This window comes from Ovis canadensis, chromosome 6 (assembly GCF_042477335.2).
Source record: "Ovis canadensis isolate MfBH-ARS-UI-01 breed Bighorn chromosome 6, ARS-UI_OviCan_v2, whole genome shotgun sequence".
Classification (NCBI taxonomy): Eukaryota; Metazoa; Chordata; class Mammalia; order Artiodactyla; family Bovidae; genus Ovis; species Ovis canadensis.
The window spans coordinates 30,963,884-30,986,879 of NC_091250.1; the positions used below are offsets into that span (position 1 = coordinate 30,963,884).

The 22,996-nt window shown below is 37.0% G+C and overlaps 1 protein-coding gene and 1 long non-coding RNA gene across 3 annotated transcripts in view; one reads left to right on the forward strand and one right to left on the reverse strand.

Moving 5' to 3' along the window:
* The window catches only part of LOC138442319 (uncharacterized), a 123,665-nt gene that overhangs the window by 75,851 nt on the left and 24,818 nt on the right, over positions 1-22,996 (forward strand). The window contains exons 4-7 of one of the 2 annotated variants that reach the window (XR_011257643.1): positions 11,364-11,446; positions 18,034-18,078; positions 19,512-19,542; positions 20,732-21,161. This is a non-coding gene — a long non-coding RNA (uncharacterized lncRNA). Of the gene's footprint in view, positions 1-11,363; positions 11,447-18,033; positions 18,079-19,511; positions 19,543-20,731; positions 21,162-22,996 lie in introns of those variants that run through there. The other variant, XR_011257640.1, reaches the window with a different exon arrangement.
* ENPEP (glutamyl aminopeptidase) overlaps positions 1-22,996 on the reverse strand; it is an 80,703-nt gene that overhangs the window by 44,425 nt on the left and 13,282 nt on the right. Inside the window, exons 2-8 of the mRNA XM_069593524.1 lie at positions 22,516-22,657; positions 19,480-19,611; positions 8,527-8,647; positions 7,056-7,210; positions 6,737-6,850; positions 3,919-4,053; positions 1,546-1,611 (exon numbers count right to left, since the gene is read on the reverse strand). Coding sequence (XP_069449625.1) covers positions 1,546-1,611; positions 3,919-4,053; positions 6,737-6,850; positions 7,056-7,210; positions 8,527-8,647; positions 19,480-19,611; positions 22,516-22,657 — 865 coding nt within the window. The remainder of the gene's footprint in view (positions 1-1,545; positions 1,612-3,918; positions 4,054-6,736; positions 6,851-7,055; positions 7,211-8,526; positions 8,648-19,479; positions 19,612-22,515; positions 22,658-22,996) is intronic.

Below are 22,996 nucleotides of genomic sequence, written 5' to 3' on the forward strand. Positions count from 1 at the left end.
TATACAGTCTTTGGAATAATAATCATCATAATGATGGTAATGGATAAACTGGGGAAATTAAAGTGTAAGCCTTCATTTTTCAAATATTTTTACAATACAGATACAAAATATTTTTAACTAGAAGTTTCCCCATTTTGTCAGTTCTGGTCCCCAAACCTCTCTGCATATGAGTTTTCAGGGATACTGTGATATCCTATTCCTAAAGAAAATTCCTAGTCTTTTAATCTCATAATTGGGCACTACTTGTGGTTCTCCAGGAAACCTTCCAAAATTCCTACTGTAATCTCTTTTCTGTTATGCTCTAGAATTGTCCTGTTTAAAATATAGATGTCTTTGATGGAAACAGAACCTTCTTAAGTGGTCTTTGAATCTTCAAAGAAAATAAACCAGAGGTTGACTTTGTACATATCATTTTCATTCTAAGTTGCTTTAACTTTCAAAACATGCTATTCCTAAGTCATGTTATCTTCTGAATTCCTTTTTTTAGCCATGGAGAGATAAAACAACATTAGCAGGACTGCTCCAAGATACCTGGGAGAGGGTTGAAAACAGTGTGAAATGCTGCGTTCATGTTTGTGCTTTTGGTTGGTTGCCTGCTCAGCACTGCCACTGGAGGGCAGGCAAAGGAAGGGAGAGGAAACGAAAGGCACGTTTGATCAAATTTCGTTCCAGAGTTTTGTATAGATCATTCTTTCTTAGCAAAATAATTGGATACTTGAAACGGTAATGATTATAATCGTAGCTACCTACGTAATGATGATTTTTAGTGAATAGTATCTTCTTAAAATTAATTTAGAGGAACTTCTTTGTATCGTCACAGTTGTCTTGTACTGAGAAACATGTAATCTTGGGACTGAAAGGAACGTTAAATATTGTTTTATGCGACTCTCATATTTTGGGGGTGAAGGAAACTGGTGTCTAAAGAGGAGAAGAGATTTGCCTGAGATTACAGTGAAGAGACTTCTGAGTCCTGGATCAGTCTGCGTGGTTCTCATCACTGTTGTTACTGTTTTTTAAATTAGTTCCTTGCTTCTTCTGAGTGAGAGGATTGCATCTTATAGTATACTAAAAGTAACTAATTTTACCTAGATTAGTGCTTTTGAATATTCTATATTGACATTTTCTTCTTCACTTTGAAAAATTACAATATAGTCATTCTAGTCAAAAGTTCACGATGACCTAGATCTCTCGATAATGGTCCCTCAGTTGTTACTGGTAAGCACAAAATGAAACAAAGTGTTTCTACTACTAATATCTTAGGAAGGGAAAGGACATTTTCCAAGCCCTAGCCCTGTAAAGGATATCAAAAATAACAAAGTAATCTGTTAACTTCTCTGTGAAACTTTGGCTAAGTGACAGTTACAGACCCGATATAGGTAACAGACTGTATATGAAATCACTTTTTTTGAGTTTGCAATATTACCTATTCCTGAACAAGGAAAGTAAAAGTAAAAGGGGAATTGCCCTTAGTTAATCACATATCTTAACATTCATCAGCCACATACCAGTGTAGATTTTAATAGTATTAAAAGTAATAAGTCATACCTGACATCCTATTTGAAATTTCTCTGGTGTTATCCAGTTTTCAAGCATTCTCAGAATGGAAGCTCCCTATGATGTAAAAGAATGGCAAGTAAAACTAATAGAGGATATACAAAAGAAACAAATATCAGTGATCTCTATTGGGACTAGTATCTCATGACCATATTTGTGGGATAATGTCTTCAAGATGACTCTGCTAAATGGTTATCAATCTGTGATTCTAGGGTGAAAATACCATCTGGCATACCTCCATATCTATGCTTCTAAAATAACTAAAAGGCAGGAAGAAAAGGATACAAGAGCCAGCCTTTCATGAACCTAAGATTCAAATAATTATTGCACTTCACCACATGAACCAGTAGATGGGGCTTTCCTAATGAAAGAGAAACTTGGGGAAAAAAGTATTAAGTCATCTTTGAACAAGGAAACCAATTTCAGGATAAAATTCTGGCAACTTCTTAGGTATATTGGAATAGTTGGGAAAATTATATTTAACAGAGGGGAGTAAACAGTTGAGGGATTAATCAGGTCATATAGTTTAATATAGGTTAGACATATAATTTCTAATATAGATTAGACATATAATTTATTGAAGCCCAGGTGGTGCAGTGGTAAAGAATCTGCCTGCCAATGCAGGAGACACAAGAGACGCAAGTTTAACCCCTGGGTTAGGAAGATTCCCTGGAGAAGGAAATGGCAACCCACTCCAGTATTCTTGCTGGAAACGTCCATGGACAGCAGAGCCTGGAGAGTCTATGGAATCGCAAAGAGTCGGACACAACTGAGCACTATCCACACACAAAGACACATACTTTAGGCATGAAACCCTTCTCTTCCAAAATGGTTTATCTTACTTGGTTTTATTTAGTCTGAAGTATCTGATGAATACCTCTGTTCTCTACTTGCTTTTCATATAAGACTAACTCTAAAACACTTTATTGGTAGATTTAAACGGCTTCCTGGTGGCTTAGTAGTAAAGAATCCACCTGCCACTGCAGGAGACCCGGGTTCATTCCCTGTGTTGGGAAGATCCCCTGGAGAAGGAAATGACATCCCATTCAATATCCTTGCCTAGGAAATCCCATGGACAGAGGAGCCTGGCAGGCTATAGTCCATGGGGTTGTAAAGAGTTGGACATGACTTAGCGACTAGACAACAACAACAATAGCCAAAATAGATTTAAAAAATCAATTTTCAAGTAGCTGACCAGAGAAACATTGCTTCCTCATTTAAATTAGCAATTTTTACTGTAATTTATTAAAATATAAGTTATTTTTATACCTAGTAGAAGGCTAAAGGCTTAGAAACATGTATTTATTTCTGACCTATTACCTTAAACCCATGGAATACCTTGGACTTAGGAAGAAGGTCATTTAATAAATATAAATGTGTCTCCATGAATTATTAGAATATATTATAAGTAGATTCAAGCTTTTCATTTTAACTGAAAGATAAAAAGAATCATTGACAATGTAAAAGAAAAACGAATAAAGGAAGCCTAAAAATGCCATGAGAATATATGAGAGGGAAAGCCAAAAAATACGACGCTGTAAGCTTCAAATACTAACATATGGTATTTTTCATTTAAGCCATTTTATCTACTATTCATTTTAATAATTATCATAGTTTGTCTTAAATAAAACTTTGAGTATCTCCTAGAACAATAAAATGTATTAGTTTACAGAGGTTTTTGGACCACTTAGTATAGTTGGTAAACCATAAGAAGCTGAGGTAGAAAATTGACTAACATATGCTGCATACAAATGTCGAATATGTTTAGAAGAGAAGCTACAGGAGAAAAAGTTGTAAGAGAAAATGGGTAGCATGAAACTTTGCGTCACTGTGGATTTTCAACACCTTTCGTAGAATTTTAATGGATAAAATGCCCCATCTATGACATCCTAACAAAAGTCATTCATCTTTAAATCTTATATGAAACTGGATGAAAGTAATTCCTCAAGTGGACTGGGATTTAAATACTTACTGGAAGCACTCTACTAGAAAAGGTGTCCATGTATATGGCATTTCTCATTGACTACAGAAAAAGATTTATTGTCATTCAAATAATCAAATCAAATAATTTTAAATTGGATGTTTAAAGTATAAATGTGCAGTTATCAGAATGAGAGCCATTTTAAGCAAAAGTGAAAAGAGAAACTTTAAAAAGAATCTGATTCAGAATTCTGTGACAATGACTAGCATTGATCATTTCCACTGAAAACTGCAAACTGTGGAATATTCTGCACTGGCGTAAGCTCTACACTATTTCCCCAAACCCATTAACATAATCTAACCATTCTTACCATTTTTAGGCATTTGCTAAGGAAAAAGCCGTTAAACAGAAAGACATTCAAAACGGTGTCATATTTTCCCCACCTTACTATAGGAAATTCCATCAAAAACAGATGTTATTTCATCAGGAGTTGTCACAGTGACTACAATTGGGTGTGAAGATATCAAAGAATCATCCTCTTGCACAGGTAATACATCATCAAGTATTATCTGATCACGCTGAAATGACAATGAACCAAAGAAATATAGCACTTTATACTGGTTTATATAAAAATATTTATATAACACAGATTGACTCATGTTATTTAAAGCAAGCATAAGGTGTTCAATTAATCATATTTTCCATTGATTTTTCTATACTGATTCCATTCCCTTCCCCTACATATAATTCCTTTGACTTTGCCCCTGTATGGCTGGCCAAGAAGACACAAGCATTTATAAATTCTGTTTCTGCTATTTCTTTATGACTTTCAGACATGTGCCAAACTTTTGAGGCTCTGTTTCCATATCTGTGCAATAGGAATGATGCTATCACCTCACAAATTTGTCTGAGAAGTAAGGAAGAATGTTGATTTGCCAAAAATGGATGTTTTAGGGGTCTTTTCTGCCAACTAATCATTGGAATTTGGATGATTCATTATTGAAGAAAATACTAACTTTTGCATTAGTTCTAATATTTACCTTCTTATTCCAACCCTAGGTTTTCACAGCAAAATAGAGTGGTTGAGAGATCTAGCCCTATAGTAAAGCTTTGTGGATTCAAAGCTCATTTTCTCGACATGTAAGTTTAAGCAATTTCCCTCACTCATTAAATAGGAGTAATGATGGCAGCTACTTTTCAGAAATGTGCAGAGGATTTAATGAGACAATGCATGCAAGCATTTGACATAGTTCTTGGCATACAGTGAAATCTTAGCACATTAGCTGCTGTTATCATTTTGATTCTTAATCAGAATCTGAAATCTAGCTCTAATAAAGCACTACTAATAAAAAATCAAAAGCTTTATTGGTCTTACTTAATCAAAAAATATTTCCAAAAGGGAGGATGCTATATTGGTTTCCATTTTACAAGTTTGTGAATTCCATTTATGATAGGCAGGATACTATTGTCAAATGATGACTGTCAATCAAGGTAATTTGATTTAAATTTTAATTTTTATGCCCCTAAAATGTTTTGGTAAGAAGAAAGAATCATATCCTCAATGTCAGTAAATTTGACTGTAGTCTTGGTTGTGTTACCAACTGTCTATGTAATATTGCAAACTTATATTACCTTCCTGGGCATCAGAGTTTTCACCTGTGATATAAGACTCCACTATTGTGGTACTTAGCGAGCTTTCGTACAATGCATCTTTGTTCATCTATCCGCTTCACCACCAGACCCTAAATTGGGAGCTTTTATAAGGGCAGGAAGTGTGTGTGTGTTTTATTTAGTTTTGAGACCTCTGTAGTGTTCACTGAATGAAGAATGAATGAGTTGGATCATATGATTACATTTCATTTAAGAACTGAATTCTAAATTGTTCTAATATTTAATTGGTGTTTTTGAAACACTAAATATTAAACGTTAAAATATTACATATTATATTATGCATAATATAGCAATATTAAAATGTTATAATTTCTTATATCTTGATATATAGAGGGTTACTTTATAAAAAGTAAAGGACAAAATAACTTTTCATTTATATAGTTTAATTTCAGCAAATTACAAAATCAGTATTTTTCAACATAAATGAATGGTCTTCAGCTAGGGGAATTTTGTCCCCTAGGTGACATATGAAAATATGTGGGGAAATTTTGGTTTTACAACTGGGATGGAGAGTTACCCAAATCTAGTAGATACAGGCCAGGGATGCTGATAAACAGCCTACAATACGTAGAATACCCCCACAACAAAGAAATATCTGGCCCAATAGTTCCAGATGAAAAATTCTGATGTAGATTAAATTTTAAGGAAGCAATTGTTGCAAATTAACTTTTTAAGTTTTTAAACCAGGTTGTGCAAACTTGAAGTACGTTAAGCATATAACGGTCTTCTCATTCTGTCCAGTAGAGGGCAGTAGTCTGTACAGCAGACAACCTTCGGTACCATTTCTTTCACATGCTTGCACTTTCATATGTACAAACTGATACGCATATGCTTTCCCTGGTGGCTCAGACGGTAAAGTGTCTGCCTGCAATGTGGGAGACCCGGGTTTGATCCCTGGGTCAGGAAGATCCCCTGGAGATACTTACATCATGTAAATATACTTGAAAACAGATATAGCTTTTCAGGAAAACAGTATCTGTAGAGTTCATGGAAGCCTCTGTTCCAGGCCCCTCGGGGACACACAGTTAATAATAGTAATTACCATTTTTCGGGGCGCTTTTAAGCTTACGAGATAGAGAACAATGTTCTTCTTTAATGGAAGAGAGAACGGACTCAGAGAGCCTATATAACTTGCTCAAGGTCACATTCCCTGTAACACACCTTAAAATGATTCATCCAGGATTTAAACCTGAGTCTAACTACTAAGTTTATGTGCTTATCTCTTTGCCATTTCTTATCTCTTTGCCATCATTTCAGCAAACTGTGTAAGGGAAGTCATTTATAAAATTAGGCTTAGACATTTTTCAAAGGGTTCACACTGTTTAAGCTAGATATTTTTTCCTGCCTTGGCGTGTGTTCCTGAATGACTCTACCAAAGACATCCTAGGCTTGTGGTGTTCAGTTGCTCTCTCGTGCTTGGGTGCATGGTGCAGTCACTGGAGTCAGCTGGCTCCACCCCACCCTCCCAGCACAGTTCCCAGTTCAGTAGTGCACATGGTCCCTAACTCAGGGCCGCTGTCCTAGTCCAAAGTCCCCAGTCTGCTTGGCACGAGCATAATAGAGATTGAAGTTTACATGTTTCAAGCTTACCATTTGCCAGTCTTTTTCTGCATGGTCTACTCCCAGGTACTCAAAGAAGGAAGCAAATCCTTCATTTAGCCACAAGTCTTCCCACCATTCCATGGTCACAATATTTCCAAACCACTGCAATTATCAGCAATAAAGAGATAGTTAGATTCCCATGCCTATGGTACAGAGGCTGAGAAATTTTCAATATAATAATTTGTTCATGCAAGTTTTGTAATGACACAGAAGTATTTATTTCCTGCTTTATTTCTCCCTAGTTTATTATCTACTCAGCATTTATTTCCTGCTTTATTTCTCCCTAGTTGATGCTAAGATTCTATACCTGATGCACAAGCTCATGGGCTATCACAGCAGCCACCCTCTGTTTGTTTGATGAGGCAGATTCATCAGGGTCATAAAGCAGGTTTGTTTCTCTGTAAGTGATGAGTCCCCAGTTCTCCATAGCCCCAGTGCCGAAATCTGGAATAGCAATTTTATCTATGGAAAAAGAGTCCAGTGAGAAATACATTCTTTCCATTCTGTTCATAACATTTCTTAACCAAATTAAGTTCTTTAGATGAATGCTTTTTAACAGGCTAAAAATAATTTCTCAGAGTGAAAAACAATCATCTATTTGTATAAACTTTTTAGTCTTTAACGTGCTCAAAATTTCCATGGGACTTTTCCTGTTGACTCCAGAAATCAGTGTCTTTTATTTCTTAAGGATATGATCGGCAATGCTCTTTTCAAGTCCTCTATAATTTTATGTCTTCTGTTTCTTTCTGTATTTCATTTTTATTTGCTTTTTTTCCCAAGCGTCTGTTTTGGAGGATATGCTTGTAAGGAATAAATTGGTGAGAATTCCACTTCCCAGGTTACCGTGAGAAATAAATAACCCAGGTACAAGAGAAATAAACAGAAAAGGACTTTTAAATTAATGTGCCTAATATTTTATTAGATATTATGCTGATTTTTGTGAAGTATTTCTTTTCCCGTCTCCTTCTCTGATGGTTGTGAAGCAATCAAAAGAAAGTGAGGAGGAGCTTCCACAAAGTTTTTCAGAGCCATAGCCATTCCCATGTAGAGAATTTGGCATTCCAGTTGCTTTGCATTGGTAATTTATTAAAGTAAGGGCAGAAACAGAAAAAGAGAAAGTCAGTTGTTGGTTGGTTGGTTTTTTTGTTGTTGTCTTCATTTCATCCCTACAGTCATCTGTATGGGTGTTACATTTACAGTCTTTGCTAATACCGCTTGAACTTACTAATGAAGTGTTTCTGATTATAGCACTGTTTTTATTTTCAAAAGAAAACATGTTCCCCCATCCTTCATATTAGAAAAAATATTTATGGTAGGAGCAACAGCTCATTTCAACTGCTGGAGAATCTAGAATTAGTCTTGTACAACAATGGAAAGACTGGAAATACATAAGACTCTGACAGCATTATTTATCCCTATTGTTTATTAACTCGCTGATGGTGGAGAGGCAATGTAAGCTATTGGGATGGGTACTAATTTTGAAATCAACAAATCTAGGTTGCTCTTTCTGGCTCAATCATTGTCTGTAGTTTAATCTTTATTTGGAAATAAAATACTGTACATTTATCAGGTAAAAAGAGAGAATAGACATTACTCTTGGAGGAATCCAGAATGAATCTTTCAGCATCCAGTAAGTATTAGACAAATAGTGTAAGCATATGGTTAAAAGACTAATGAATAACCATTAACTCAGGATGCTAAAAGTAGAGGAAGTGAGTTAACTTGGATGAAAACAAAGGCAATATTAAAAATAAGAAAATTTTTAAAATGGTTCTCACCTAATTTAGGAAGAGAATAATTCATAGCAAAGTAGTCTTCAAAATAGTCAAACACAGTTTTAGTTATGTTTGCAGCATATTCAGCTGTGTGCTTTTGCTCTGGCTGGACATATATAGTGAGCTATTAAAAACACAGAAAGCTTCAGTGAAAATTCTTCATTTGGTAAAACACAAAAACTATGATACATGACGTAGGAGAAAGAAGGTGGGCTTTGGAGGCAGACAAGTCTAATCGAATCCTCGTTCTGCATGGCCTTGGGCAAATCACTTCGCATCTCTGAGACTCAGGTGTAAAGGAGAATACTGCCTAACTCACTGAGTAATTTCATCAAGGACTGTAAATAACGTAAGACACAATGGTTGGCATAATATATGACATATTTGTGAAATATTATTTTTTTTTCCACTTAGAGCATATATTGTCATCTTAATATTTATGTATCTATCTATGTATCTCTGTGTAATTTGTCTTTGAGGAAATAAGGCATGATTTTTTTATCTAAAGAGCCCTTACATACATGTTTTCCATTTATGCTTTTCTACCCATTGCCATCAAATTACCCTTTTGATATTTTAACTGTTCTACTCCCAGAGTCTAAAATACAGTGATTCAAAATTTTCTTAAGAGGGAGGCATCTTGATAAGCTACATCTCTAAATACCCAGGATATTATTTTATGCCATGACATAATTTATAAATCAAAGTAAGGATAGACTTTTTACTCCCCAGTTCTAAGCATGTATAACCCGGAGTATCCAGCACAATATTAGAAGAGAAAAACAATATTGAAAAATTGATACTATCTGACTTCAAGACTTACTGTAATGCTACAGTAATCAAGACAATGTGGTATTAACAAAACAATAGAAAAACAGATCAGTACAAGACAATAGAGAGCCTAGAAATAGACTCACATAAAAATAGTCAACTGTAATTTGACAGAGGAGTAAAGGCAACACATTGGAGCACAGAGAGTCTCAAGAAATGCTGGAATAACTGAACATCCACATGGAAAAAAGTGAATATACACACAGCCCTTATAACCATCACAAATATTAACTTAAAATTGATTGCATACCTAAATATAAAACACAAAGCTATAAAACTTCTTAAAGATAACATACAAAATCTATCAATAGATGATGTTGGATATGAAGGTGATTTCTTATTTTCAACACCAAAGGCATAAACTATGAAAGAAAAACTGATAAGCTGGGCTTCATTAAAACTTTTGCTCTGTGAAAGGCAGTATCAAGAGAATGAGAAGATAAGGCATAAACTGGGAGGAAATATTTATGAAAGGTCCATCTGATAATGAATTGTTATCCAGAATATACAAAGAACTCTTAAAACTCAACAAGAAGAAAGCAAACAACCTAATTTTAAAAAAAGGGCCAAAGGCATTACCAGACACCTCACCAAGGAAGATATACATATGGCAAGTAAGTATGTGAAAAGCTGATTCATATCATATTCATCAAGGAGATGCAAATTAAAATAACAATGAGATACCACTACAAACTTACTAAAATGCCAAAATTCAAAACACCGACGACAGCAGATGCTGATGAGGATGTGACAAAAGGAACTCCTATTGCTGGTGAGAAACAAAATGGTACAGCTACTCTGGAAGACAGTTTGGGCAGTTTCTTATAAAATTAAACATACTTTTACCATATGGCCCAACAATTGTGCTCCTTTGCATTTACCCAAAGGCGTTTAAAACATACCTTGCACAAAAATGTTTATAGCAGCATTAGTCATAATTGCCAAAACTTGGACGCACCCAAGATGTCTCTTGTGTCCACATAAACTGTGAACAATGGAATATTATACAGTGCTAAAAAGAAATTAACTATGAAACCATCACAAAAAAACCAGGGAGGAACCTTAAATGCATATTTCTAAATGAAAGAAACCAATCAGAAAGGGCTACATACTGTATGATTCCAACTATATGACATTTTGGAAGAGTTAAAGCTATGGAGACAGTAAAGAGATCAGTGGTGGACAGGCTGAGGGGCAAAGGGTGGAGAGATGAATAGATAGAGCACAGATTTTTAGAGCAGTGAAAATACTCTGCATGATACAGTAATGATGGATATTCATCATTATACATTTGAATACATAGAATATACATAGAAAATATAACACCAAGAATGACCCCTAAGGTAAACTATGGACTTTGGATATTATGATGGCTCGATATAGCTTCATCCTTGGTAGCAAATGTACTGTCTGGAGGAGGCGTATTAATAATGAGGAAGGGTATGCATGTGTGGGAGCTGGTGGGGGGGAGGTTATATAAAATCTTTGTACCTTCCTCTTCATTTAGTTGTAAACCTAAAACTGCTCTAAGAAAGCAGTCTTTTTAACAGAGTTTGTGAGGAATTCAAATGAACTGTATTTGTTGAACTTGAGGCCTGATTCTAAAACCTCAAATAAAGCAAAAGATGCAGCCATCTGGTAAGTTTAAGCCTGTCTACCTAACCAGAGCTGGGGCCTCATCACTCTTTAATAAGGAAAAATGAAAAATTAGGCCTACTCTTTTCCTTTTTATTATTTCAAATGCATTGTTAGTTTTGCTATTCTTTTGGGCTTACCCCTTTAGCCGTCTTTTCTTAGAAGTGAACAATAAGAAAGATCCAATAATTTAAGGGGTGAGTTTCTAAAATCATCTTAAATTACCAGTAGTTAGTGTTCTCCCAGATACTGGGTGATTAACATTCTTGCTTTATTTGCATAAATAAAATTGTATTCATCTTCATCTCCAAAGCCTACAAAGTCCACTCATTTATCATCCTTTCTTTTAAATTTCATTTTTATTTGTTTTTAAGTTTTCCAGAAGAGGTGGTACATTTCCTTACTGCTGCTGCTCTCCTGTTCTCTTTGTGAACGACGGCATGCATTTTCCAAGACAGTAAGTAAAACCAAGGATCCCGTTGGCGGTCGCTGAACAAAGTGAAGGTAATTGCCCCCTATGAAATCAAAACCATCATGTTCATATGGCATGACCATGTCGTAAACTGAGATTCTCAGAATTTTTCACCAGTAAACTGATTAGTATGCCAGGACTTCCTCAGACTTTCTGTTCTCTTCTGTTAAAAATGTCAGAAATGGTAGTTTCTCTCGACTCACCCTGCTGTCATCTACACACTCTGCACATTTATGTTGCCCATAATATTTGGAGAGTGAGGCAGGGTTGAAAAAGAGGAAGAGGAGATAACAGGCAGGTCTCCCCGTTAGGTGGAGCAGTGGGGAGGAGAGAGGCTCTGTGCTTTTTCTGCTAGTACCATGCTGGTAGAATGACTTGCTTCAGTCAGAAGGCTTCTGAGACAATGTGATCAGGTTTTCCTTACTCTCCATATTTCTGTTGCCAGCAGCAGCAGGCATGCAGTGTCCTTTAATAGAGTTGTGTTCATGTAAACCCAATAAAAATAAAAGTAACCTTTATTTTAAAGTGACCTTTATTTTGATGCATCATCTTTTTTAACCCTGAGATATGGTCATATTTGATCAACTTTGTTCAACTGAGATAAGCTGAGAAGCAATTTGATCAACTGAGATAAGCAATCACAGAATATAAAGACATTAACCTTGTTAGAGTATTAGCCAGAGCATATCTGTGTGTCCTATCTGCTACATATCACAAACATATTTTTATTTTAAAGATTCCTTTCTGCAGCCTTTGGTAGGAGTAGCTAACTCCCGTCCATCATCTGCTAAGCCTCAGCACTTCTGTCCATGACAAAGTTCAGTCAGTTACTCCTGAATTGTCATTGCTTTGTAACAAACTATTGTTCTAAGTTTACATGCCTGCTTCACTGAGATGATTCTTTTTAAGCATGTGACTAACCATATTGAAATAGCATGGGGTGAGGAAGGAGATATACATGTATATTCTTTCTTCTTAATTTCTATAAAGTCACATATGCCTTTATTATTTAAAGATTTTATTAAAGGCTAAATATAAAGGTTTTACATAAGCTTAATAACTACAACTATCTATGAAGTTTGTAAGTCTTCAAGAACCTACCTAACTTGAATGCATATATTTAGTTTTTAGATACTAAATTCTCTAAGTGGACTAAATTACTGAGATATGCCACTGTTGGATACTATTGGCGTAGTAGTGTTAATCACTCAGTCGTGTCTGATTCTTTGCAACCCCGTGGACTGTAGCCCAACAGGCTCCTCTGTCCATGGGATTTCCCAGGCAAGAATACTGGAGTGGGGCGCCATTTCCTTCTCCAAGGGATCTTCCCAACCCAGGGATCGAAACTGGGTCTCCTGCATTGCAGGCAGATTCTTTACCATTTGAGCTACAGGGAAGACCTGTTGGATACTATTAAAGTGAAAGTGAAGTCGCTCAGTCGTGTCCGACTCCTTGCGACCCCGTGGACTGTAGCCCACCAGGCTCCTCTGTCCATGGGATTCTCCAGGCAAGAATACTGGAGTGGGCTGCCATTTCCTTCTCCAGGAGATATTCCTGACCCAGGGATCGAACCCAGGTCTCCTGCATTGCAGGCAGGCGCTTTAACCTCTGAGCCGCCAGGGAAGCCCCTTAGGCATAACTCAAAACACTGAATCTATTGAGCTAGCATCAGATGTAAAATCTGTGCTTCCTGAAGCCCATATGCACTTGGTTATTCTTTTGGGAGGTGTGCTTCATCTGTTTTATCAATGTTGTTGTTGTTGCCTTTCTCTTATCACATGGGAACCCTACCCAAGAAGGCTTTTAGAGTTGTTAATATTATCCCTTTAATCAAGGGTCTCCAGAAATTTGAGAGATGGAATTTAAGACAGCAAGAATTTATTCTAATTGGTTGCCATTACTTCTTTTATGTGTAATCATTATGGTTAATTATTAGTCTTACTGAGTACTTAAAATTTTCCAGGTAATGTGACACTTACCATGCACATCAATCCTATTAATCTAGACTATTCATAATGATAATAAAATATAATATTTTGCATCACTAGTGATATCTTTACTCCAATGCTTTCATTAGCCCAGTTTCCACGATTACAGAATCCAATGAGTTTTGAAAATCCAAAGTTTTTTTTTTTAATATGTTCTCAGCAAATTAATTTGGTGGTATCATCTGACCTGAACTAAGAGGAATTTTTTTTAAATATAACTTATTTTTCTCACTACAAAAGTATTGCTGTAGAAACACTTATATTTGATCATAAGGAGCTACCCCCAAGATCCCACTGCAGTTACTCAATAATACTCAATATCTGTACGTATTGCCTTTCACAAATCTGAAAATTTCTGAATTCCAACATGCAACTAATCCCAAAAATTTTAGATAAGGATTGTAAACTTGTATCTCAAATTTTAGAGTTTGAAGAGTTTTAAAAGTAAACTTCTAATTGTATATGTGAGGAAAATGTATACACAAGAGAAATGAAGACGAAACTGACACTAAACTTCAGCACCAAGTTTGTTTTTTACTATATTGTACTGCTTCTTTTCTCTAGTCCTAAGAATGAAGCCTGACTTTCCCGAGTTACAAAATAGAGTTAACAACAGTACGTAACTAATAGTTAATGTGAGCATTAAATAAGCTAATGCATAAGCAATACTTAACACATAATAGTTTTCATGTGTTCCATCAAGAACGTTAGTATCATCAGAGATAATACATTGAATGATTATCCCCTGTAATTTTCTTTGTCCATACTTCCTTATATGTGGGATATCCACACTGTGGTACCCACATTACCATTAGGAATACTAGGAGAATGAAGAGGGAAAAAATAAAACGTTAAGTTTTCGAAGTTCAGAATAGGCTTTTCACACCCATACAAATAAATTTGAAAGCCAAAACCTTTTGATTTGCAAGAGCCTGGTTGGAAAAGGCTTTAGCAATAAAAACAGAAGGCAAGAAAAAAAGTAAACCACAGAGTTTATGCTTTAACAATAGGTTGGAAAGAGAGTAGAGGCAAGTCCAGAGGGCTGTGTGTCAATGAGTAACCCCAGGAGAAGGGTGGTAAGGTTGAAGGGGCAAGACTCTGGAAGGGTGTCTTAGAGTCTGAGACAAAGGCACTGAACTTGGAAAGACCATGGGAACAAAAAGGAATCAACCTGAACAGATGCTTCTAGCCACTACCACCTCGTCAGAAGTCCAGCCAGTGCCTGCAGGGTCCCCACCACTACCCGTGAGCCCTGCAGGCCCACTGGGCCTGGGACCATGTTTTTGTTGTCCTTGTCTGCTGAGTGTCTTCTATGGACAGAGGTGACCAAATATCCAAGTTTGCCCAGAAATGTCCCAGGATTCTAAGTCTGTTGTTTATCTGTTTATACCTCTTATCCCAGCATAATTAATAACACCTCTATTGTTTATATTCTATAAATAATAAAATATTTGGTCACTCTACCCATTGACAACAACCTGCCTTTCCACTGCTGATCATCCGTCAGACTTAGCACCTGTTCACCTCTTGAGATTTTTCCATCTTATCTGAATTGTTCCAGATAGACACACTCCTTTTATGTGGCCCATGACTCTTGCAGAGCCCCCTGTTTTTGTGTTTTCTGTTTTAGAAGGTGAGATCTTTGGCACCAAAGGGATGGTGTGATCAAAGACCTTAAAACACAGTTGGGTGACAGTGGACAGTGGTGACCACCTATGTTTCACATGTCCATTGAGGTATAGATGTTTTAGCATATTTCACTCCCTTTAGGACCTAGCATACTATTTGTGCACATAGTAGGTGCTCAATAAAGACTGACAAAATGTTGGGGGAACCTCAGTTTTATTATCAATGTTGATGTAGCCAGGATGAGAAAGAGAAAAGAATTTGATATTGTTTTTAATTCTGTAAATGCATGTTTAAGTTACATAGTATTACTGGATGCCATCAATATGTTTAATTTTATAACTTTGCATGTGTGCTAATTTGCTTCAGTCATGTCCAGCTCTTTATGACCCTATGGACTGTAGCCTGCCAGGTTCCTCTATCCATGGGGTTTTCCAGGCAAGAATACTGGAGTGAGTTGGTTGCCATGCCCTTCTCCAGGGGATCTTCCCAACCCAGAGATCTAACCCATGTCTCTTAGTCACCTGCATTGGCAGGTGGGTTCTTTACCACTAGCGCCATCTGGGAAGCATGTCCTTCTAAATATTCTTCCAGCAGTAGATAGAAATTTGGGGAGGAGGAATACTTAGTAGAAAGGAATTGTGATGTTTGGTTCGTTTCAAGTTTTGTTTGTGATCCTGCTTTATCACAGGAATGTGATAAATTCTTCCTAAATTTTAGATTGTCCCTTATCCATCGATAAATTATTATAAATATGGAAAACCTTGGCTTAAAGTCTGGGTGACTCAGGACTGTATTTTTGCTGTGGCCTTGCAGCTTCAACGTGTGTTCAGAACGTTGAGTCCCAGAGCTCAGCAGCCATGAGGTACTGTTTGAGAAGCAGCCCAGCATCATCACTTAGGTTACACAGAACACTTACTGGCAGCTCACTTCTCATTCAAGTCAAAATTTGAGTAGTTTGATGCGTGGTGATTATCATGACTGCAGTAGAGTTTTTTTCCAAACAAATAACATTTAAAAATCTAACTTCACAGAATTTTAAATACTTCTTTGTTCATATTATTTTTGTAAATTTAAGAATCATTGGCAATATTCTGTGGCTTCCTGAATTATATGCATTCTTTCAAGGAAGATTGATAGCCCTTAATTTAGAACAGTCCTTCCAGGAAAGAAATTTAAAAAAAAAAACTCATTGAAATAAAAATGTTGTAAAAATCAAACTCATTCTGAAAATGTGCCACAAATAGCAAATGCTTTTGAGAATATGGAGAAAAGGGAAACGTTGTTCACTGTTGGTGGCAAGTTGGAGCAGCCACTGTGGAAAACGGTGTGGAGCTTCCTCAGAAAACTAAAGATACAGTTACCATATGCCCAGCAATTACAGTGCTGGCATACATTCAAAGAAAACAAAAGGATTAATTCAAAAATATATACACACCACAGTTTTCATAGTAGCTTATTTACAATAGCCAAGATATGGAAGCAAACTAAGCGACCAGCAACAGATGAATGGAGCGTGTGTGGTATATATACAATGAAATACTACTCAGCCGAAAAGGAAAGAAATTTTGACACTCGCAACAACATGGATGGACTGGAGTGTATTATGCTTAGTGAAATAAGTCAGACAGAGGGAGACAAATACTATCTGATGTCACTTTTATGTGGAATCTGAAAAATGAAACAAACGTGAATATAAGAGAAAAGAAACAGACTCACAGATATAGGAAACAAACTAGAGGTTACCAGTGGGGAGAGAGAAGAAGGGAGGGGCAAAATATAGGTAGGGGATTAAATGGTACAAACAACTATATATTGTAAATAAATATTGTACAGCCCCAGGAATATAGCCAATATTTTATAATAACCACAAATAGAGTATAACCTTTAAAATTATGAATTGCTGTGTTGTACATCTGAACTTTATATAGTATTATAAACCAACTATACCTCAATAAAAGTGTCATGCAACTGACAGTCACAAAAGGAAATGTGCAGAGTTAAGTCTTTTTGAACTACATTCCAAACTTGGTTACCTTTTTTCCCAACAATTTTTTAGGATTGGATTCCTAATCTTCATGAGCAACAAGGACATTTTAAACATGGTGAATGGTTCAGGTACTAATATCTGCCATTACAGGTAAACAGTTAAGAAGAACATGGGCTTCAATTTGGTTTCATTGATGTAAAGTAGTTCTTGCCAGAATGGTGACTTCAGTCAGGGTATTATATAGTCTTGGATTGTACAGTGTAACCTGACTGTAAAAGCAAGTGATACATGTTACCAGAATAATACTGTCAGAAGTGGAGTGGATAAGAACGGTTTTCTGATTTATGAAATTTATACTAAAAATGTAGTATTACACAAAAACCAACTTCATCTGTTAGAGGGACCAGTAATATGGAGACTTTGGTTCTAGAGCATACAGCATATTAATGCTTTAATATACCCCCACTTCTCCTGACAGGCGTCCCTGGTGGCTCAGCGGTAAAGAATCCACCTGCCAATGTGGGGGACGCGGGTTCAATCCCTGGGTCGGCAAAATCCCCTGGAGCAGGAAGTGGTAACCCACTCCAGTATTCTTGCCTGGAGAATCCCAGGGACGAAGGAGCCTGGTGGGCTACAGTCCCTGAGGTCGGGAAGAGTCAGACATGACTTAGCAACTAAACAGGAACAACACTGCTCCTACCAAACAGAAATGACAGTCGCAACATAAAAGTGGAAAGCCCACAAGACATATCAGGGCTTCAAACAACGTAAGCATCTCTGTGCAGTGGATAAAAATACAGAGCAGTTGGCAGGGACTAAACCTATCGGCCTACTGGGCCCTGGGTTTGGAAGGAATTCGCAACAAGCTCCTGGGGGTTAGAGCCATGTCATGCTTTGAAAGTTATGTTCTTAAACTCTGACTACTATTTCTGGTTGTTTTCTCATAGTTTTCTGTTTTTATTTTACAGTGGTCATATCTTCTTGAATCTCTGAGGGTAATAATTAAAGGTTGGGTATGTGAGAATGTTTAATCTTTATGGCTTTTTTGGTTTCTAACTATTACTATTTACTCACACTGTGCTTGGCTGTTTATTTGTCTTGGATTTTCTCTTTTATGTTGCTTGTTTTCCTCATATGCCGGTTTGTCTTAGGTTGTCTGTGTAGCCATAAGAATGTAGTACTGTGAGAATAGTGTGGGTTCCCACTGATGTTACTTTTGAGTAGATAAAAGTGGTGTAGTTTTCCCGTAGTTCTCTCTGGAGTGGGAAATTGTACTGGAGCATCTGTGCTTGGGTGTTAAGTGCTAGATTTCAATTTAAAGTGAATGGGTAGGGAGCCAGTCAAATGCCAAAGAGGCAGAATTTACCTTGAATTAACATTCAAACTAGATGCCCTTAAGTTTTCCTTCAGTTTTGAAGAAAAGAGCCCCACAGGTTTTTGCAGGAAGGAAAACTCTGGCTAGCTGTCTTCTATAGATAGGATGGAGAGAGAAGTACCTCTTCTCTCCAGTGACTGGTGAAGAGGTAAAGATATGTTTCAGGATATCACATTTCAGAAGGTTTGCAGCAGGGTACATTGTTTGCAAAGAATCTGGAATTTGAGTCTCCACACTTGCCGGTTGTGTGATTTTGAGCAAATTACTTAAACTCATCATTTCCGTTTTCTCACTTGTAAAATGGGAGTGATGATTTCTTCCTTATAAAATTATATTACAAAGAATATAATGTTTCATATATATAATATATAGCACAGAGGCAGACTAACCATTAGATAGCAAGTTTAGGGCATGAGCAGAATGGGGGCCTCCAAAAAGAGAAAAATAATTAGGTAATCATTAGGTTAAAGTATTTAGTATTTCATTTTTCAAGAGAAAATTATTAAGTTCATCATTTGAATTTTTTTTTAAAAAAGCTTATTTGTATTTTCTTACATTTTTAAGAAGATGCTTTTTGAGACCTTGCTGCTGTCTTATGTTGAATTACATATTGGGATGGCACCACAAACGTCTCAGTGCTTAGCTACTTGAAGGATATTCACCTACCTCTGATTTCCTCCTCTCCCTCTGGCCTCTATCTTGGACACCACCCAAACACAGAAACCCAATCATTTTACTAAATTGAGCATGCTCAAATATTTAATATTTTTGTGCTGATATCCTTAGAAACTAGGTTTGGATTTATAGTGAATTTTCTCCTGAAATAATTCAAGGCCATCCATTCCTATGGCTGTTTTGTTTATTTTTCACCTGGGTCCTCTCAGCTTACGTTTTTCTATATTGTTCAGTGTTTCATCAGACTCACAGACCTTGGTGTCTAATGGGCTTTTCTAGTGTGGGGTTTAAAAACACTGTTCAAAAAAAGTAGACAATCACAAATGCATAGGTGGTAAATTTTAAAAAATAGAATGGTACTCACAGGTATCCCCCTGTTTGATATTCTCGTTACAGAGTCAAACTGATGTACCGCAAAGCACACCAGGTAAGTACTCATGGGAACAGACTTCTGGAAAGTTGTCCGATTCCATTTATCATCCACCGACTCTTCTTTCTATTGAAAGCAAAAGATAATCTTTTATTTATAAAGTGATCAATCATGGACAAGACAAACAAATAGTTACTCTAAACCTGGCTTTCCAGTCAGAAAAAAAAGCTTGTCAAAGCTTAATGGTAGAAAGAAATTTTACCCCTAAATGGTGATGTTGAAAAGACTGGAGGAAAATTCATTTTATTTTTAGTACTGTGAGAGTGTGATTGAACTGTATACTGTATGTGGTTTCTTAGGGAGAAATTAAACTTTGTGATATAAACTAGACAGGAGTTTATCTTTCTGCATTAAACAGAAAATCCTGACCATAATATTTGAGCATACACTATGACCCCTTAATGGAGAATAGGCTTGTGCTCACTCCAGTGTTCTTGCCTGGAGAATCCCAGGGACGGGGGAGCCTGGTGGGCTGCCGTCTATGGGGTCACACAGAGTCGGACACGACTGAAGCGACTTAGCAGCAGCAGCAGTGCCTTGAACACAGGAAGAACTAAGCAGGTATTTGCTAATTTGACTACATGCAAGAGGGCAATAGCCATGCAGGCATAGCAGGAGGTCAGGCTGTCTTTTCCATCTCTGGTTGTCTCCATCAGAGACCTAAGGTATGGTCACTAAAGTCACTGCCTTGGTTACCATGGGGAGAGAAGAGATTATATTACTTGCTGCAACTCCCAACTCCATCTGTCTGGTTTTCTGTCCATGCCACTTTGCCTTCCTCACTGCCAATCACCAGTCCTAATACTTCATCCATGAATACTTGCCTAATTCCTGCTGTCCATTGTATAAACACTTCCACATGCCCTGCAGCCACACAGTGAGTCACTCTACAGTGAGAAGCTTTAAAAAACGATTAAGAGAGGGAGGCTGGATTAGAGCTCGATGCATCATCGACAAGGCAAGCATGTGCTAGTAGAGAAGAGTTGAAGCCCCAGCAGTTCAGTCCAGTTCAGTCGCTCAGTCGTGTCTGACTCTTTGCGACCCCATGAATCGCAGCACGCCAGGCCTCCCTGTTCATCACCATCTCCCGGAGTTCACTCAGACTCATGTCCGTCGAGTCGGTGATGCCATCCAGCCATCTCATCCTCTGTCGTCCCCTTCTCCTCCTGCCTCCAATCCCTCCCAGCATCAGAATCTTTTCCAATGAGTCAACTCTTCACATGAGGTGGCCAAAGTACTAGAGTTTCAGCTTTAGCATCATTCCTTCCAAAGAAATCCCAGGACTGATCTCCTTCAGAATGGACTGGTTGGATCTCCTTGCAGTCCAAGGGATTCTCAAGAGTCTTCTCCAACACCACAGTTCAAAAGCATCAATTCTTCGGCGCTCAGCCTTCTTCACAGTCCAACTCTCACATCCATACATGACCACTGGAAAAACCATAGCCTTGACTAGATGGACCTTTGTTGGTAAAATAATGTCTCTGCTTTTGCATATGCTATCTAGGTTGGTCATAACTTTTCTTCCAAGGAGTAAGCGTCTTTTAATTTCATGGCTGCAGTCACCATCCGCAGTGATTTTTGAGCCCCCCAAAATAAAGTCTGAACTGTTTCCACTGTTTCCCCATCTATTTCACATGAAGTGATGGGACCAGATGCCATGATCTTCGTTTTCTGAATGTTGAGTTTTAAGCCAACTTTTTCACTCTCCTCTTTCACTTTCATCAAGAGGCTTTTTAGTTCCTCTTCACTTTCTGCCATAAGGGTGGTGTCATCTGCATATCTGAGGTTTTTGATATTTCTCCCAGCAATCTTGATTCCAGCTTGTGCTTCTTCCAGCCCAGCGTTTCTCATGATGTACTCTGCATATAAGTTAAATAAGCAGGGTGACAGTATACAGCCTTGACGGACTCCTTCTCCTATTTGGAACCAGTCTGTTGTTCCATGTTACTCTGTGATAGAAAGTTTGCATCCTTCCTCCTCCCACCCTAACTTTACCTGTTCCATGCCAAGTATTCTGACTGCATTGTACTCTGACCCAGTCAGAGTGTGTCCTTTAAGTTCATCTTTTCCTCTTTCTTCTCCAGTCAAAACCCAATTGCCTAGGAGTCTGACACTAGAAGAAAAGTTGATGAGCTTACATTGACCTTTTTAAGTTTCCATTTACTTTTTAACCTTCTTAAGCTTTTGTTCGCTTTTTTGAGGAATATTTGTAATTAAAGAGGATGATTTCAGTGATCATATTTCAGATAGTGGATCAGAAAGATGGGAAATGTAATGTAGGCACAGTGCTTTTCTGGTATTGGGTAGGTGACAATTATATCTAAGGATGAGCTTCACCCTTTTACATGTCAAAGCTATAAGGCATAATAAACCTCAACCTTGAGGTAATGATACTTTAGTTAACTGCATTACCCATTATAGGGTTGAGGAGCAGGAAAAGAGGGAAGAGTCATGTTAATAATTATACAAACAGAATTTATTGTAGCCTGTTTTTTGTTTTTGTTTGTTTTTTAACACTTAATGAGTACTTCTTGTTCACTAGAATACCTATGGGCATGGTGATCCCTGGAGTTGGTAGCTATATGTCAACATTTAAGTGATGATTTTTTTGTAGAAACCAAGACAACTAGGCTGCTGAGTATTTTAAAATCTGTAATTCCATTCATTTGCCTTTAATTTGTCATGATTAGGGGATGCTTTCATTTAAGCAGAGCCTAGCTGACATATGTCTACTGTATCCATTCTTGCTTAGAAAACCCAACATGGTATTTTGACTAGATAGTAAAATCTTGAATTAAAGACTTCTAATACTCAAAGACAAGAGATTGCCCAAATGTATCTTCAAGCCTCTAAATAAGCTATTAGAGTACATTTATTTTAGAATTCAGGAGGTTCTCTCATAACAAATCAGGAAATTGATATTATAAACAAACTATCTGCATAAATTTTAAAAGAATTTAAAATACTCACCTCCACTGGCATATTTGAAAGTGCCTTATATTCTTTGGAGTGGACAATGGATATCGTATACGTTGCCTTTTTGTTGGGCTCATCAAAACAAGGGAAGGATTTCCTGGCATCTGTTGGTTCATGATCAGTGGCTGCTATGCTCCTTAGAAACAAATACACAAGCAAAATACATGTTGCCTCTTCTGACAGCCTCTATTCCCATATAAAACAATCAACTATGTAATCAACTCTTGCTTTTCTTAAAGCAAATGTCCATCCAGAAATCTATCAAATAGTTGTCAAAGTCTTTACTGGAATTTTTAGGTTAACAAATGAAAATTCAGAAACTGCTTTGGGTATTTTATATGAGTAGTTAAGTATTTTGGTCCCATAACTAAAAATCTGTGATGAGCAAAAATCAATCCAATTTATGTGCTATTATTCTTTCCATCCTACAGCTATCAAGTGACAAGTAGATAAACACAAAGCCAAACTCCAAGGC